Source organism: Hipposideros armiger, unplaced genomic scaffold, assembly GCF_001890085.2.
Source record: "Hipposideros armiger isolate ML-2016 unplaced genomic scaffold, ASM189008v1 scaffold_524, whole genome shotgun sequence".
Classification (NCBI taxonomy): Eukaryota; Metazoa; Chordata; class Mammalia; order Chiroptera; family Hipposideridae; genus Hipposideros; species Hipposideros armiger.
In genome coordinates this window covers 857,850-876,343 of record NW_017731874.1, presented here as the reverse complement: position 1 = coordinate 876,343, position 18,494 = coordinate 857,850, and the positions used below count along the sequence as shown (strand labels likewise).

The 18,494-nt window shown below is 44.1% G+C and overlaps 1 protein-coding gene across 18 annotated transcripts in view; it reads right to left on the bottom strand.

Moving 5' to 3' along the window:
• Nucleotides 1–18,494, bottom strand: part of KIAA1217 (KIAA1217 ortholog) — a 475,355-nt gene that overhangs the window by 42,900 nt on the left and 413,961 nt on the right. For 9 of the 18 annotated variants that reach the window (XM_019668323.1, XM_019668318.1, XM_019668319.1 and 6 more), the window contains 3 exons: nucleotides 7,418–7,522; nucleotides 6,844–6,893; nucleotides 342–505 (listed from right to left, as the gene is read on the bottom strand). In XM_019668323.1, coding sequence (XP_019523868.1) covers nucleotides 342–505; nucleotides 6,844–6,893; nucleotides 7,418–7,522 — 319 coding nt within the window. The remainder of the gene's footprint in view (nucleotides 1–341; nucleotides 506–6,843; nucleotides 6,894–7,417; nucleotides 7,523–18,494) is intronic. The other 9 variants (XM_019668333.1, XM_019668332.1, XM_019668320.1 and 6 more) reach the window with 1 other exon arrangement.

The window sequence follows — 18,494 nt, the reverse complement described above, 5'->3', positions numbered from 1 at the left end:
CTAGACTGAAGAACAAAACAACAGCAACTCGTCTGTTCCCCTTCCCCCAATTCCCCAGCACTGTTCCCATCCCCCCCAATTCCCCAATAAAAATCTTTAGAAAAAAAAAAAAGAAGTAGTTATACATGGACTACAGTTGCAGTGGAAAGTGCTAGACCATGATTATGTATGTGAGCGATGAAACCCTGTCTTTATTCTCCTGTTCAGGTGTTCCATTCACGTAAAGGATGGTGGAAAGAACCCTGGGAAGGTGCTATGGGGCTAGGAATGTGAGACGAGGAGAAAGCCGACTTTGGGCAACTAAGACAGAAGACATGGTCCCCAAGGAACGCCATCTGTACCTGGAGCTGTCGCATCTGCTGGAGCTGGAGCCGGAGTTCGGCCACACTGCGCCTCATGTCCAGCAGGCTCATGTGGATGGCCGAGGGGCCAGCAGTCAGGGGCTGGCTCATCCCCGAGGACTCCAGGGTGCTCAGGGTCTTCCCGCCGGAAACATGGGGAGTTCCTATGAGAAAAGAGCAGTAAAGAACCTAAGAAGGCCAGAAAGGAGAGTCTAAGCTAAGTCCCATCCCAATACAGATGACTGGTAACTCTAAAAACGTCCACTTCCTTCGTTGTGAATTAAGAAAAACAATTATGTTGTCCTCTAAATGGCAAAAATAAGGAACTGAGTTTAAATAAATTATGGGAACTTCATGCAGCATTATAAAGTGCAGTGTGTAAAAAATCATCTTCTAGAAGTTTAGCGCCAAAGGAAGGCAGATCAGTGCAGTAGGTAACACAGCTAGCTGTCTGTCTGTCTACTGACTATCTATCTATCTATCTATCTATCTATCTATCTATCTATCTATCTATTCAACCTATTTAAATATACAGTTTTGCACAGAGAAAAGATTAGATGTATATAGAACAAAGTATTAACAGTATCTCCAGCTGGTGGTATTCCATGAGTTTTATACTTTTCATACTGCTTTTGGTATTTTAAAATCTGCATAGTGAATATCTATAATTTTGTAAGAGAAAAATAATTTTAAAATTCTGGGACCTAACACAGGATGCTTCCATGACTATTTCCTGAAGGGGCATGTATCCCAAGAAATGCATGTAATTCTGGGCAGAGGTTTGGCTGATCACTAAGGGGAAACCAGTAAAAACTGAGTCCTCTCCTGAATCCTTTCAGGTTACCAGACCAAAAGCAGCAGGACCCCTACCCACATCTCCTTTAGTGAGAAAATCAGGTGTGATGTGAAAATTCTTTAGGCGAGGAATCAAAGAGGCAGCAGAAAGAAACTTTTCCTAAATAGTTTTCTAGCTGCCATAAACTTTGGCTTCTCGAGTCAGACTTAAATAAGCCTCATGTTTTCTAAGTCCATCTGGGAAGGGCCTGATTTGAACAAGCTTGCTTTAAAAATGACTCAGAAAGGATCCCAAGGAGCTCTTACAGGATGAGCATGATGGTACAGGAATCAAAAGAAAGTGCTATTTCCTTTTTGGGACAATGCGATTGTATGGAACAGGTCCCCAGAGAAGAAGCCTTCTCTCTCTCTCTCTCTCTCTCTCTCTCTCTCTCTCTCTCNTCTCTCTCTCTCTCTCTCTCTCTCTCTCTCTCTCTCTCTCCCCCTTCCCCCCTCCCTTTCTCTCTCTCTCTCTGTCTCTCCCCCCTACCCCCCACTCCCTGAAGGGGCTCTCTTTCCTGTAACAGACAAAATGGAAGTCTTGCAATACACGGGGCTGACCTTACATGACACAACCCTGTCGTTGCTTTGCATACTGTGGAGTGGTTACAGCACAGTGGCCTGTCTTTCCATCTTGACTTAGCAACTATGGGAACCTTTGTTTTCCCAGCGCACGCAGCCTGGCAAGCCTCACGGGCTGCTGCCATGGGCTACATACAGGTGGCGTGCCAGTGAGTGAGGGAGTGCCTTGCAACTGTCCTCTTAATGCTTGGCCTCAGCAACATCAGTGGAGAGCTGATGGCACTCCAAGCCCTCACCCCGATAGAACCGGTCTCCCAGCCTTTTCATGGTCCCCTGTGGGAAGTCAGGGGAGCAGATCAGAAAGCATTTTAAGGATTTCCAAAGGAACCCCAGCAAAGCAGACGATGAGCTTTTTATTATTTTTTATGAGCCTAACTGGTCACTCCCATCATCACCACGGCTCTGAGCAAATCAAAATCACCCTCAAAAAAGCAAGATTTGCCATCTCTGCAATTGTTCCAAAGGATATTCACCCACTGGGAAGGTCTTCAGTAAAAGGACATCCAGTAACATTTCCGAAAACAACATCATGTCAGAATTAACATAGCATCTGCAAGATGGGATATTCTGAGGGAATCACAATAAATGGGTAGTTTTTCTTTTAGAATTGGTCAAGTCACTTTATTATCACTCATATGCACAGGCGTAGGCATGTGTGTACACTACACAAACACGCATGCACGACACACATATCCACACCACACAATATCATTTGTACAAAAACAACTAAAAGGTATTTCTCCAACAAAAATGACATTGTGCTAGAGACCTACCTCCCGTTTGGTAAAAAGAGCTGTTCTGCTAATTCCTTGGCCAAATGAAGGCACACATTCCTTCTTAATCACTCCTGCTCCTTACACATTCTGAGGGCACCAGGGCACCTCACCAAACTCCTGCATGGAGAGGCTACAATCTACGTACCATCTGTTAGAGTTGAAGGCCGATGACTGGTTTAAAAAACTATCTTTCATAACCAACTTTCTTTATGGAATCTATATTCATTCATAAAAATGTCTTTATCTATTGCCTCTTAATCCACTAAAATTTGTTTCCAATGCATCACTCACTGAAATGGCTCTTTATAAGGCCAATGGTCAGCAGTCAACCCTCAACCCAACTGATGCTGGGTTGACATGACATCTCTGTGGTGTGACGCTGGGCTTTGTCAGTCGCGTCTTTCCTTTTTAGTCAATTTGAAACTCCTGTCTCTTGTCTTCTTACCTCTCTGCTGCTCCAAATTGGTCAATCTCTTCTAATTTCTTCCTTGGCCAAACTTTTAAATCCTGGTCTGTTCTGTCCTGGGCCTGCTTTTCCTCCCATTGGACATGCTTTCTAAAGAGGTCACTTCCACCACACCACCACCTGCCAAGGTCTCCCATATCTTTGTCTCCAGCATACAACTCTCTTCAGCATACAATTCTCTTCAGATCCACATACAAATACCTTCACCTCACTACAGGACTTTTCTACAAGCAGGTCAAATCATTCTTTCTACTCATCTTCCCCAGACCTCTTTCTGTCTCAATAGGCTTGTTTTTAGTCAGTGGCACTATTATCCACTCGATTATTTAAACCAGAAACCTGGATATCATTCTCAGTATCCGCTTCCTAGTTGTGTGACCTTGGCTAAATAATTTAACCTCTCTCCCACTCAGTTTCCTCATTTGTAAAATGGATGTAAGGGTTACTGTGTGAGACAATGGAATAAGCACGTGTAAACTGCTCAGCCTGGTGTCTGGCACAGAAGGGCCCCCCACCCCCCACCACACTGCAATCAGCTGTGATTATTATTTCTTTACGCAGAGTGGGCAGGAGGAGACTCTGCCAGCCCCCTTCTCACCTGGAGTGTCAGGAGGTGCAGAAAGCTGGGGGGTGGCAGCAGCAGGCTGCGATCTATAGGCAGGCACCTCGAAATCTACGAATGGAGCTGGATCTGGTGGGTGGGGACCCTGAGTGGCAATAGAGTTCCTCTTCAGATTAGATTCACAGGACGTGGGATCTGCTCTCCACACCCACATGCGAGGTGGTCCCATGCTGCTCTCAGCATGCCTGACAGAGTAAGGGCTGTTGCCGTGTACTTTGTCCTCAGAGCCTTTCTCTTTTCTGTGCCCTTCACCCTCTCCAGGCAACGGCCTCCCCTTTCTCCTACGAAATCACTCTTAGGTCATTTACTACAGTCGAGTATACCCTAGTATGCATCTTATTAAATGCACATTTGACGTGAATTTAATGTATCCTGTGGTGATGGAAAAAACCTGGGTTTGGGGGTTGGCCAAACTGGCTGTGACTCTTACTAGCTGTGTGGCTAACGTTTTCCTTACAGGGTTCCGTGTGTTAAATGATATAATATACACAGTATAAAACACATAGCATGCTTCAAAATGGGAGGTTCCTTCTGTTCTTACATCCTTAGTAGACAAAATATTCCTAAAGTAACAGGAAGTCTGGGTTTCCCTTTTTCATTTACTGTTGGCCAAATGAGCTCCTAGACTTCTATATTAGTCCATGTACTTGTCTATAGAACAGGCATAATACCGCTTGTCTCATAGCTTACTTCCTAGGATTCTGGAAGAGTTCATATTGTTGTGCACTGTACAAGGCTGCTATGGCAATGGAAGCCCTAGAGACCACATCTAGCCCTGACCCATTAAAATGAGGAAGACCAAACTCAGCAGAGACGCGGGGGAGCAAAACACACATGCCTGTTGCTGGTGGCATCGCAAATTGGCTCAGCCTTTCAGAAGAGAAAACTGGCAGCGTGTCACCAGAGATACTCAACTCTGTCTGTCCCTTTGGACATACTGATTCTACTTTGGGAAATACCTCGCAAGGAAATTACACCTGCTCCTTCCCCCATGCTCCAAACAAGACATCTACAAAATTTTTCAAAACAAATAAATGAAACAACCTATATATCTTCAAAGGGGCTGGGGCATCTAAACACAAAAGAATGAGAAACAAATGACAGGTGGGTGGACCATGTGGCTGTGTGTCACATGTCTGGAAGTGCGTCCAGTCTTCGTATCTGGAATACAGCAGTAACGATTATTATCCTATCACATGAGGATGAGGATGTGTCAGGAGTTAATGAGTTCACACAAGAAAGTGCCTATTGGGTTGTTGGAAAAGTCATGACGTATTTTTTCTGTGTTTTTCGTTGCAAAAATGCATCATGACTTTTCCGACAACCCAATACAACAGTGCCTGGCACACAGGAAACATTCACTAAATGTTTCTCACGGTGATGATGATGATGTCACCAGAAGTGAAAAGGAATAAAAGGAGAAAGGAAAACAGCATGTACACATTGCTTAGAAGAATATCGGGTGCTACTCATTTTTAGACTCAATACCAGAGGAATGGAAGGTTTTAGTGCTCAGTAGGTTCCTTCTTTTCCCCTCAATTTTTCTGAGATATAATAGACATATACCACTGTGTGACTTTAAGGTATACAACATGGTCATTTGATACACCTACATATTGCAATATGATTACCACCATAGTGTTGGCTAATACCTCCATCATACCACGTAATTACCATTTCTTTTTTCGAGGTGAGAATAGTGAAGATCTACTTTCTTGGCAACTTTCCAGTATATAGTTCAGTATTCTTACCTATAGTCACCATGCTGTAAATGAGATCCCCTGAACTTACTCATCTTCTAACAAGAAGTTGGTACTTTTTGACTAACACCGCCCCAGCCCCTGTTAAACACCATTCCACTCTCTCTTTCCATGAGTTCAATAGTTTGTTTGTTTTTTAAGCCCATAATAGATCAGAAAATAGATGAATGAATAAGTATCTCCAAAACCAACTGGAACTTGCTCTGAAGACACGTTTAGCAATTTCCATGAAATAATTCTCTGGCTGCAGCCAAGGTCAATGATTGATTTCTAAGTAAACTCAAAAATCCCATGAGGACTGGGAGTGCTGGGAGATCAGCCCTCCTGGCTTTATGGCTGAATTCCCTGTCCTTACCTAGTGGGACACCGGGACTAACAGGCGTCCCGGCTGAAGTCCCAAATTCTGTCCATTCTACCATGCAGCATAACACTGTGGCTTCCCCAAATTAGAGGTTTCATCCATTTTGCCACATGCTTCCTGTGTAATTCAGTAGCTGAACATGTCCCTGGTAAGGATTTCTATTTCTTACCCAGGGGGAGGGAAGGCCTCGTATTTTTGAGAGAGGCTTGCCTTGAGCTGCAGGATAAAATGTACATTTAATATACTTGGACCCTAGTCAACTCCACTGGGAATATAACTGGGGCCTCTTTGGGGGAATGCTAACATTTAAAAAGTGGGCCCTGCATTGTATAGTGCTAGGTGGGTACTGCTGAATAACTATGATGTACACCTGAAACTAATATAATATTTTATGTTAGTTGTATTTTAATAAAAAACCTTAAAAAAAAAAAAGCAGGCCCTGGTTTTGGTTGAAGGATACCTTCTTCTCCCGCCTTGACCACTGGTGGCTCCCTGTCAGGTCTCATGTCTTGTCACCCATTCCCATGCTGCAGCCAGGCTGAGGTCCTTCCCCAGTGTAGAGCCTTCCAATGGCTTCACTTTGCACTGAGAATATTATCTAAATTCCTGACCGTGGCATTTGCACATTCTTCTCCCTCATCCCCGACAGCTCTTCCCCTCCCCCTTCATCTACCTAAGTCCTATTTATCTTTCAGGCCTTTCAGTTTGTGTCTCTTCCAGGGAAATATCCTTGGTCTAGGTTAGACCTATCAGTTAAACATTCATCCTGCACTTTTTCTTAATACTCAACACACTTGTTCCATTTCCATATCCATGTCCTGACAAGGATTAGGAATTGTAGGCAGGCAGCCGTGTCAGGCCCACCCTCCTTGTCAAGTACAGGCACATATGTGTTTGCTGTATGTTATCCATAACAATGGATAAATGAATAGTGAATAACTGATTAAAGGCTGAAGGGAGCAGGGAAGGTGTGATGGCGCAGGGCGTTATCCAGGAAGCCCCATGCCAAAATAGGTGACTTAGGGAAGACTGAGTATTTCTGCAACAACCAGAGCTCGTCAAAGGCAGCCTCAGGCTCCTGGAGCTCCAAAGAACACTTACCTGCACTGTCTGTGTGGTTCTTGCTGGCTGTAGTTTTCATCACTTTCTCACTGAATAAAAGAAAAAGAGAGTCAGCTATATAGTTTCCAAAATGCCGTTTCCCCCCTTCCAGTCATTATTCTAAGCAATCAGCAGCAGGTAGTGATGGTATCAAGCAATGATGGTATTTTAGCATCAGCACCACTGTTGGCCGGCATGAAAAAGGCTTCCCAGGTGTGATCTGACACTGCTTGTGGAATGCAGCTAGTGGGCACTCGTGACTTTCAGATGACGGCGAAAGTGGACACGTGTGGATGGTGGCTGCAGGCACTGCACAGAGGTCCACAAAGCTACATGCACTGGGAAGCCCATTACCCTTCTTGGGCCAAAGGGTTACCTTCGACCAAGAATTACCAGAAGGAAAAAACAAACAAACAAACAAACAAACAAACGAACAAACCATGATTCAGAGAGATGTGAATATTTTCAGCCTTGAAATGATTACAAGAAAACGGATTTGAATGAATGAATGATCTTAATGATTAAAGAGAAACAGATTGAATTATTGTCAATTGGTGTGCTTTTTTCTTTTTACCTAGATGCATCTTTTCTATTACTTGTAATGGGCCCTTTAAAAAGCGCAGACTGAACAAGGCCAGTTAAACTGGCAATCTGTTTCTCCATGGCTTGCATCCTCTCTCTGTAAAACAAGAGAATTGTTTGTTAAAGCTTTATTGACTTTCAGACTGGTTTGTCCAGGTGAGTGATCACCTGAGGGCTATTGAAGGTACCACCTCATAGGCTGTCCAAGTGCAACCTCACCCAGGCTCTGGGAATGTGAGGGACCTGCAAATCCTTGCTGAACTAGAGTCAAAGATCGGAGTTTAATATTAACCCAGGCCAGCAGAAGTCTTCCTGGAAAACTGAAAAGCGCCTCCCTTGGAAATGATTCTGTTTGCACGTAGTGTTTTTGAGACTTTCTGCCCTGCTTTTGCAATTTTACCTCTGGCACCAGCGGTGTCCCCAGCCAGCTGTGGCCAACAGCTGTGGCCAAGTGGTACAGACTTCTAAGCTGGACTCCTCAGCTGGGGGTGGGGGGCTGCTGGCTGGTTTTGGTGTAAATGATGGAGATGTTTGATCTGTGTGGGGTAAAACTTGTTTATTGTCCAAAAGCAATGCAAATAATTGTCTCTTAAGACCATGGAAAAATATGATTGAAATTAATGTCTGACTTGGGGGTGAATAGTGCTTAATCTAACCTCATAGGCATTTTAATCTGGGGCTTTTACTGAATCAAACAGGAAACAAACTTCCCTAACAAACTGGTCACATCAAGAAACGAATGAAGGACCAGCCGAGTGGTGCATTGGTTAGGAGTTGGCTTGGGATGCCAGCTCTGAGCAGCAGTGCCCCGGTTCAGATCCCACATGAGGGCCAGTGGTGCTGCGCCCTCTACAGCTAAGATAGTGAACAACAGCTCGACCTGGAGCTGGGCTGCTGTGAGTCGCTGGCGACGGCGTAGGCTGCAGTGGGGCTGGCCGGCAGCGGGTGTGAGCTTTTGTTAGCTGCCATGAGCCATCGTGAGCAGCCGCCCAATGGCTGGTGAGTGACTGCCTCACCCAGGAAGAGCTCAATGATAATACCAACATGGGCCAGTGAAGCGACGTCCTCCACAACTAGACAGAAGAACAAAAGGACAGCAACTTGTATGTCCCCTTCCCACGATTCCCAAATGCTGTTCCCCTCCCCCAATTCCTCAATAAAATCTTAAAAAATAAATAAAAAGAAACGAATGAAAAATCCCCCCCTCCCCGTTATTTACTGTGCACATACACTCTACCTCTCTGTTCAGGGCTCTCTAATTCTTCATCACAATTCACCTGACTTTTGAAGCAGGCTCACATTTCTGTGCTTCAGACAACGGTAGTTTCACAGAACTATAACCATTATTTTCAACACCTTATATTGGGTTGTCGGAAGTCATGACGCATGTTTGTGACAAATGGCACTAGTTCATTTTTGGAAGTACTCGAGTTATTTGCATCTATGTTATTGCTATGTCATTTGACAGCTGACAGTTCTAGCTATATTCTAAAAAAATATTGAGTGATTTGGTTGAGTTTTGGCGATTTTACAACAAGTTGAAGATGGAAGACCAAACTGTGCATTTTTTGCCATATTTTACTTCCATAAAGGGAAGAACGTGTGTCAAACTTGTGAAAAGTTGCATAAAGTTTATGGTGACAATGCTCTATAGAGACGTCAGTGCCAACAATGGTTCACGAAATTCCGTGCTAGTGATTTTGATCTCAATGACACTCCTTCGTCAGGGAGGCCCACCGACATTGATGAAGACAAAATAAAGGCAATGATCAAGTTAAATCCACGTTACACGATGAGAGAGATTGCAGAAACATTGAACATTCATCCTTCAAGCATTCATGATCACCTGAAGAAGCTGGGATACGTAAGCAAGCTCGATATTTGGGTTCCTCATGAACTCAAGTTCATTTGATGGCGCGTATAAACATCAGCGATATGCTCATTAAATGTGAGGAAAACGATTCTTTTTTGAAGCGACTGATAACTGGTGATGAGAAGTGGATTGTTTCCAACAATGTGGCGCACAAACAGTCTTGGTCCCAATGTGATGATTCACCTCAAACAACATCGAAAGCAGACATTCATCAGAGGAAGGTTGTGCTCTCAGTGTTGGGACTTTAAAGGTCTCATGTTTTTCGAGCTCCTACCAAGGAATCAAACAATCAATTTGAATGTGTACTGTCGGCAATTGGACAATTTGAACAAATCTATTATCCAGAAACGTCCAGAGCTTGTTAATTGTAAAGGAGTTGTGTTCCATTGCGACAACTCGAGACCACACACAAGTTTGATCACCCATCAAAAATTATTGGAGCTTGGATGGGATGTGTTGCCACACCCACCATACTCGCCTGACCTTGTGCCATCAGACTTCCACTTGTTTCACGCTCTTCAAAACTCCTTGTGTGGTATAACATTCAATTCAGAGGAGGCTGTAAATCAGCACCTTGTTCAATTTTTTGCGAAGACAGGTCCTTCTGATTACAAATGAGGAATTATGAAGCTCCCAGAAAGATGGCAAAAGGTTGTCGAACAAAATGGGCAATATATCACTGATTGATCTTTGTTCTTTATATAAATAAATGACCTTTGAAAAACATAGACAATGTACGTCATGACTTTTCCGACAACCCAATACAAACACACCGCAACAAAGTGGTCTCGCTCTACTGACCAGGTGCAGAGGACATCATACATAACATGGTCTATAAATTCAGTTACACTTATTTGGTAGTTTAAAATAATAAAGGGAGAGAGGGGAGGACAGTTTGAATAGTGTGGGCACCTCGCCTGCCATAGTACCCCATGAGAGCTTGAGACAGAGAAGTGACCCCACTGTTCACTGCGGGTCTCAGTCCCAGCAACCTCTCAGAGTCTGAGCAATGGTGATTCCTGTGCTTCAAACAGCATATTCATACATTGTGGCTTTTACATACATGCCAACTACTTTATCTGATACCTAATGGAAAAAAAATCATAGTGGTCTGTTCTTTTCCTGGAAAAAAATAACTGGTTAAGTTGGACTTATTGAGAAATGTGATATCTGTATCTTGAACTTCATGGAAATCAAGAGGATATTCAAGGGTAATTTTGTCCATACACAACTTTTTGGCCCTGTGTTTTGCCTTTGGAATACAACCCTTAGTTCCATATGAAACATTGGGCTTAAATTCATAATGACAAGCTTCTGATATCAGAATTCCATACATTTTTCTTAAGTTTAAAATAGATGGTGCTGTCACAATACCGAGTTTATTAGGTGGAAGTCATGTGTCTGGACAGTTAATGGTTGTAAACCCACTAAGAACAAAAGGAACAATGTAAGTATTAATAGTATGATCTCTTTGCTCTAATAGTGTGGGAAGGAGAAATCTCAAGCAGTGCGAGTGAAAAATGCATCTCCGTCTCCTAGCAGTGAATTTGCAAGTATTTCCAGGCATGACAGTGAATGCTAAGCCTCTGAGCTGCAAAGCCATTTTCAGCCACGCCTGTGCTCCTGGCCTCCTCTCTGCCGTGAAAGAGTGCCCGTGTCAAATAGAAAAATTGGTAAGAAATCCCACTCAAGAAAGCGAATTAGTAAGTACCCAATGAACACCCCAAGTTTATCAGACCCAAGTCGCAATGGTGTCTCAGAAACAACGGGCTGGTGGCTGATTGTGCTGCCTGCCATGTGAGAGACAGACTCCCACAAATGAGCCCTTGGGAAATGCATGACTTCCTCAGGAACCTGCTGAGTACCGGGTGAAAGTTGTCCAGTGCCCCCGTTTTTCCTTCAGTAATGCTGGGAGTCAAACTCACGGCCCCTAGAGTCAAGGTGTATTCAGAGCTGCCTTGAGATATATCAGTTTACTGCTCTCATTCACTCTTAGGCAAATGCAAAGGATTTATTAAAAAAAAAAAAAGGCAGCAGCATGATATTTTTAGGGTCAAGACAGCTTTGGTGAGGGAGCAGCTTAGGGTTGGGTGAAGCTTAAGTGTAGGATAGGAAGGCATGGTGACAACCTAACTACACGCAGATGACGGTACTACCATAAATGTAAGCAACAGGTAAGTCTACAACTGTACAGAGTCAGTGAGAGCCTGATCGGAGGGAAAGGGCAGGAGGAATCCAACACTGGCTTAGCCACAATCCCGATTAGGGCTACATCAGTGTTCTTTCTGATCCCTCTCTGGACCACAGCTTTCAAGACCTGGTCTAACAAAGGAGAGCAGTAGCATTAAAAACCAAAACAGAGTACAGTAAAACCTTGGATTGCGAGTAACGTGGCTTATGAGCCCCAGACAATGTTTTTAGGATGCAGAGAAAGACAACCCCCAAATAGCACCCCACTCTCCTTAATCCTCAGGGATGAGGCTGACAGTGCACAATGGCCCTGGGTGAGAATCTGGATGCTCTGGAGGAAATGCCCTATATTCAGTCCAGGCATCCACACCCTTGGTTCCCCTTTTTGTATCTGTGACAGCAGTGAATACTCCATGGGTGGCTTCCTCCGGGCTATGTCACCAGTGGGGCCACCAGGAAGGAGACGTGATCTCTCAGAGCCTTGAGAGTTCAGGATGCTTGAGCAGTAGTCAAGGGGAGCAGCTCTCTCCTGCTGCTCAGGAAACCGCGGGGCCTGCGCGTAGTTGAGCACCGAGCAACTGATTGCACATGCGTGTTCCACCGTCTTGGCCAAAACCACCTCATGAATATACAACTCTTTGACACATTATGAGAAAACGATTTGCCTCCTATTTAATCATCAAAGTGTTTCTGGTTTCAGGATTCATTTGAGGGAGATTATCTGATTTATAAATTCATAAATAAGGACTGTCTTTCCATTTCATGGTTGGTAATCTGGAAACAATTTTATGGTTTAACTAAATTACAGCAACTGGAATCCTATGCATGATGAAGTATTATAAAGTACATTTTAATGAGAAAGGGGAAAAAGAGAAATGCAGTGGAAGAGGAGAAATTATATACGACCCTGTCATTTTATCGCAGGGGCAATTTTGTATGATAATCATCAGAATATTAAAGATGCTTAAGCTAATTCTTGCCAGTATCACTTGGTTCAAGGTATTACAGGACTGGTATAGTTAACTGTTGGAAAGATGGTTTTAAAAGTGATTTCATAAACCATTTTCTATCATTCCGTAAACCATGTTTATGTGATTAGTATATATGGTTAACTAGTCACTTAATGCCATACGTCAGCCTGGCTGAATGAATCTTCTTGGGGCTCAAACATAATATTTATAAAAATTCAAGTTCAACCCAGGGAAGGTGCTGATCTCAGTATATACATTCCTGCTGCTACAACCGGCTTTCCTGCAAGCCCATCTGTCTGTGAAGGCTGCTCGTGGTCTGCTCTCTTTGTCTACAGAGTTCAGGGTAAGAAAAAATAATCAGTATTTAGGGGGAATATTTTCAGCCAGTAATTTCATTTATACAACTTTTTTTGATTCAAGTTTTCACCTTCATTTTTTTTTGACTGTGGGACTTGTCTTTGTACTGACAGAGGCCTCATTAAGCCTGAATTAGGTCCTTATCATTGTCTATCTGCCTAAATTAATGGCTATTAAAAAACAAGTCAAGGCCATAACAAGTATGAGACTGGTAATTCCCTTATAATGAAGCCCTCAGGGTATGTTTTTAAATATTCAAAACACGTGCAGCGGAGCTGGCTGAAACCAGCCAACAGGGCTGATAGGATTGGTTAGGCCCCCAGTCAGAGGCATTCACCTTCCCCACCAGTTTACCCAGTGGTACGGGATAGTCAGTGATAGCTGTAGTAACCAGGACTGGCAATCTGAGAGTACTTACTAGGTGGTCCATCAGCTCAATTCTAGTTCTAAAAGTTTGTGATTTTTTTCGGTTCCTACTCATTCTCTGTCATTTTTCTCCCCACCAGCAGAAAGTGATAAATGGGGCATCAACAAATATTTTTGAGCATTTTGTCTGTGTTAGGCAAGGCTCAAGCTGCTGAACACACAGCAGTGACTAAAGTATCTTCATGAAACAGTACCTTCCTTTCACAGAGTCACTCTCCTACCCCCCCACCCCAGGGGAAAAAAAATCTAAGTGAACTAAAACTCTTTAGCCTTGGCAGTGCCACAGGCATTTTCCGGAACTGAATAGTGAGCAGGCTTAAAGTTAGGCTATGCCCTTGTTTGCTCATGCCCTGACTCTCTGGTATGAAGGAAAAAAACCAAAGTAATTAAAGACACTGTTTTCAGATGAGTTCAACAGAACACTGGAATTCAAACTATCTCAATTTGTGGTAAAGCTTCAAATAGGACTCTGAGCACCAAAGGTTCTATTTCTGCCCAACTTTAACCTATTGGTGAAAGAACAGTGTAACTAAAAACATTCTTCCAAAAACTCCCAACAAATGTAACTTCTCATTGAAACATCCAGATTTATTAAGGAGATAGTGACGAAGTTGGTGGTGACTGAAATGGGGCTACAGTACTTTGTATGCATTGATACTGTCCCCCTACCACTGCATATCCCTTAGGGGTAATGACCATGTCTTTCAATTTTTCTTACATTTGCAGTCCTTAGGTGAGGACTGGGCACACAGAAGGTCGTTAAGAAATATTGTTCATAACCCTGACCTTGAAGGCTGCTGTTCCTCCTCTTCTCTGCTCATGGAGAAGGAAGATTGGGTATGTTCTCTGTTCCCTATTACCACTGCATTCCATTGTCTGTCCAACCTCTCAACATCTCCCTGCTTCTGAATTCCGAATTACTCATCTATAAGTTCCCTAGTGCCATTAGAGTCCAAGCCTAAGATCATGCACACCCTCGTATTCCCAATTACTATGTTCGGATGTGAACAAGTTGGACAGTGAAGAAGGCTGATAGGAAAAAAAATGGATTCATTTGAAATACGGTGTTGAAGGAGAGCTCTGTGGATGCCGTGGACCACCAGGAAGATGAACAAGTGGGTCTTAGAGCAAATTAAGCCTGAAACATCGCTGACAAACTGAAGCTGTTCTACTTCGGGCTCCTCATGAGAAGGCAGAGTTCTTTGGAAAAGACAATAATGCTGGGAAAACAGAAGGCAGCAGGGTAAGAGGAACACCAAATATGAGATGGATTGACTCTATAACAGAAGCCACAGGCATGCATCTACAGGAGCTGAGCAGGGCTGTTGAGGACAGGACACTGTGGTCATCACTCATCCATAGGGTTGCCAGGAATTGGAGCTGACTCAATGGCATGTAACACACATGAGTTCCCTACCAGCATCTAGAAAATTCCCTCATATCCCTGGATAACTTCAGCCTAGGGCCTCCTGTCTGTCACACCCCAGTCCACCATCTTTTATAGCTTCAACATCCGGCTGATAACCCTTTTAAAAGTTTGGCATTATAGATCCTCAAACTCTTCTACACAGACATACTCTGACCTTAAATTCTTAGTTGGTATACTGGGTTGTCGAAAAAGTCATGACGCATTTTTGCAACGAAAAACATAGAAAAAATACGTCATGACTTTTCTGACAACCCAATAGTTTTAGTGCCTAGATCTGAAATTCCAAAATCTCCTTTAAGGGTAGCAATCTTTGGTTGTCTCCACTCTCTTGACACAAACCAGCTCCTTCCCTGAATCCTTCCCTCCATCATTCATCTCCAGTCATTAAGACTCTCTGCAAGTTCCTTTTAATTTTCCTGCTCCTCCTCCATCCCCGTCCCCGATAGACCACACACACTCTCTCCACTGTCCTGACTGTGTCTGGCCTCTCCTCAGCCTTGCTGATCCTATGTTGGGCTGACTTCCCTTTGTGACTGATGGAGGAGGGAAATAAATGAGAAGAAATGGCCCCTTTCTGTCCCTCTCTTTCTTCACTGGTCACTTCCTCTTGGTGGTACTTAGAGGAGAGAGAGTGTGGAATCCTTTCATCTGGCAACCAGGTTTTCCCCAAGTCAGGAAAGAGACAATGACCAAAGCAAAGGTGTTCTTCTAGAAGGCTCTGTATTATACTTACGACCCATGAAGATACATTGAATGACAACTGCAAAGCAATAGACAAAAATGGAGACCCATTTACTGGGATCTGGGGGGAAAAAGCCATTTCTAGTCTTTCTTCACAAATTCACCAAGGCATTGAGGGAATGCGAGTTTATAATGTGATGTGAAGGGAAGTGCTGTGGAGATGTTGGCACTCCCTGTAATAAACAGTTCTTCACATATTATAACTGATGCCGTTTACTCCAAATATCTTAGTGACGTTTGATTACCAATAACTTCAATTCAACAATCAATGTTGAGTGGGAGCACTGTGATAGCCCTGGGGGTGACTGCTGCCTGAGTCTTTCTTCTCGACCCCAGGCTTCAGGTGACACAGTTCGGTGGACACAGGTGGCTGGATTCGGTGGGGTGGGTGTTCTCTTAGTGGTCACATGTTCCTGGATGATGGAGACAGAACAGGGGATGGGCAACTCCTCCTGAGAGAAGACATGAGAATGAAACCAAAGAAAACGGTAGGATTTAGCCAAAGGGAGAAGAGGAAGGAAGAGAATAGGACAGAGTGTTCTAAGTAAGGAGAGCGTTAGGCAAAAGCAGAAGCATTAGCCTAATAAAACTTAATGGAAACAAAACTGGATCAGGAATTAACCTCAATTTGTGCTCGGACTCCAGATGGGCAGGGACAGGGTGGGGAGCCCAGGCGGGGCACCACGGCAGCAGATCAGGGTGAGCGTGGTGGTGGCTTGGACCAGAGTGGTGGAGTGAGGTCAAGAGCAATGGCCGGAGTCAGGAAATCTCTGGATATAAAGCGAACACCATTCTCTGGTTGTCCAAACGTGGGCTGTGAGAGCCAGCAATCACGATTGACATGGAGGCATTTGACCTAAGTAATGAACGAACGAAGTTGCCATCCGTGAGATGAAAAGATTGGCATTCACTTTTGGACATGCTCAGTTTGAGACATCCAAGAAAAGATACAAATCTCCACTCATAAATCACTCCATGTCTCTGAGTCTCAGTTTCCTCAACCATCAAACTAGGGTCAGCTGCCTTTCCTGTCCCACAGGTCTATCATTCTACAGAAACATGGGGAACGCGGGCAACAAGGAGATGCACGTGCAGGCACTGTATAACCTGCAAACTGTTATGGATGTGGGAGGCTTCCTTGTATCCCTTCAACCTCATTTATTCAGCAAATATGTTTCTGGCATTGACTGTGTGCCAGGCACAGTTGCAGGTGTGAGAGTTCGTTGTTTTTACAACAAACTAAATAAGTAGAGAGATATACACATGTAAACATAAAAATGTATACTTACATATAAATATACATATGCGATTTATTTACTTAATTATATCATTGTATGTCTGTATGTGTATAGGTGTTGCAACTTCAAATACGATGATCGGCTGGAGAAAAGCTTCACTGAGCTGATAGCATTTATACAAAGCCCTGACAGTGGGGAGGAGCCGGTCAGGTCGACGTCTGCTGGATGAGTGCACAAGGCGGAGGAAGACCAATGCAAAGTGTCAGCGGTAGGAAAGTCCCAAGTTCAAACACAGGAAGCCAGTGTATGTGGAGTGGAGCTCGTGACAGGGAGTGTCAAAGACTAAATGAACTCTCCGCACGCAGAGGAAACGGCCTCTGAGGCTCCTGTCCCTTGTTAAATAGAGGCACCCATTCTCTTATGCCCAACACCCAGAGAAGACCACGTCTGAAATCCTGCCAGATTTAGAATGCCAGAATCACACAATTTTCTAGTTGGAGGGAACTTATTTAGGCCCACAGCTTTTTTTGCACTCTGGTTCAGTGATCTTGACTGAAGCAAAAGAAAAGAAAAAAACACACAAAGCCTTGTTAGGCCCAGCAGGCCGGGCAAAGCTCACCCACGCCCAGGCCTGTGTTTCCAACGTGCTGAGTCATTGACTTCTGTCGTCTGACAGCGTCCTCCCCAGCACAGCGACTGTGCCTGAGAGCACTCAGGTAGCCATTGCTCTGTGTCACAACCTACTTTCTGGCAGGGACCAGAACATAGCCCCAGGTCAGGCACAAGGACAGAGTCTCTCAGATCCAAACTACGAGCACACCATTGTTCCTTTCTGTAAGGGACTATGGCTTCACGGTTTTAAGTCAATAAGGCTCTTATTTATAGCAAGCTTTCCAGTTCACAAAGGGATTTTATATCTCTTTTCATTTAAACTGCACAGAACCCTTACGAGGTCGTGGTTGCAGTCCCCTCTCAAGGATGCTGAGGCTGAGGGAGGCAGGTTTCCCCTAAGGAAACAGCCAGTTCACCTGCAGAGAGACCCCCCACATCCAGGGCTCTCTGCATGGCTCTGAGCTGCCCACCTCGTGACTCACCATCTGGGGCGAGGCCCTCCACTTCCTGGGTGACGAGAACCTTCCCTCTGTAGGGCAAGCCTACACCTAACTTTCTGAAATCACCTACTTTGCATTTTTTTTCCTCTGACCTGAGGCTCATTTTTTAATATTTATGCTCTGGAAGCGACAGCTCACTTTTTGTACAGGTTCAAACCAGTATGAATAGCTAGCTGTTTGTTCAGGTTCTGGCGACCTGAACATGGGCCTGTAACTTACCTTCCACTGAGAGATGGTGTCAGAAGCTATGGCGAGGCGGCCTCTCGAGTGGTCCTAGGGGGAATTGTGGAACTAAGCCCCCCTACTCCCACCTGCTTTTGATCTGCAAAGTCTCAGCATGGACTCAAAAGAAATAAGATAATGACTCTTAAGGAAAAAGAAGGAAAACATTTCCTGTACATTAGCTTCGCTCAGTGTGTTTTTTTATTTTGCCTTTTTAGATACCTGTGCTTGCTGGAAGAGTTAGGATACACTGCCTGTATTACAAAGACAAAGATATGTTCAGACAGCATGAGAGTAAAAATTTCATTGAACTAGAGAGGCTCCCATCACTGAACCTTTGGGAAGTCTCCTAACTGTTTCTTCTTCTGTAAAGTCACCGATTTGGAGAGTGGTCTCTGAGATCCATTTGGCTCTGAAGGTGGACAGGGAGGGAGAGGAGGTATTTCCTGGTAATGCTAGGTGGTCCTACAAGAGTGTCACGGGCAATACAGGCTTTTTTTTTCCCCCAAG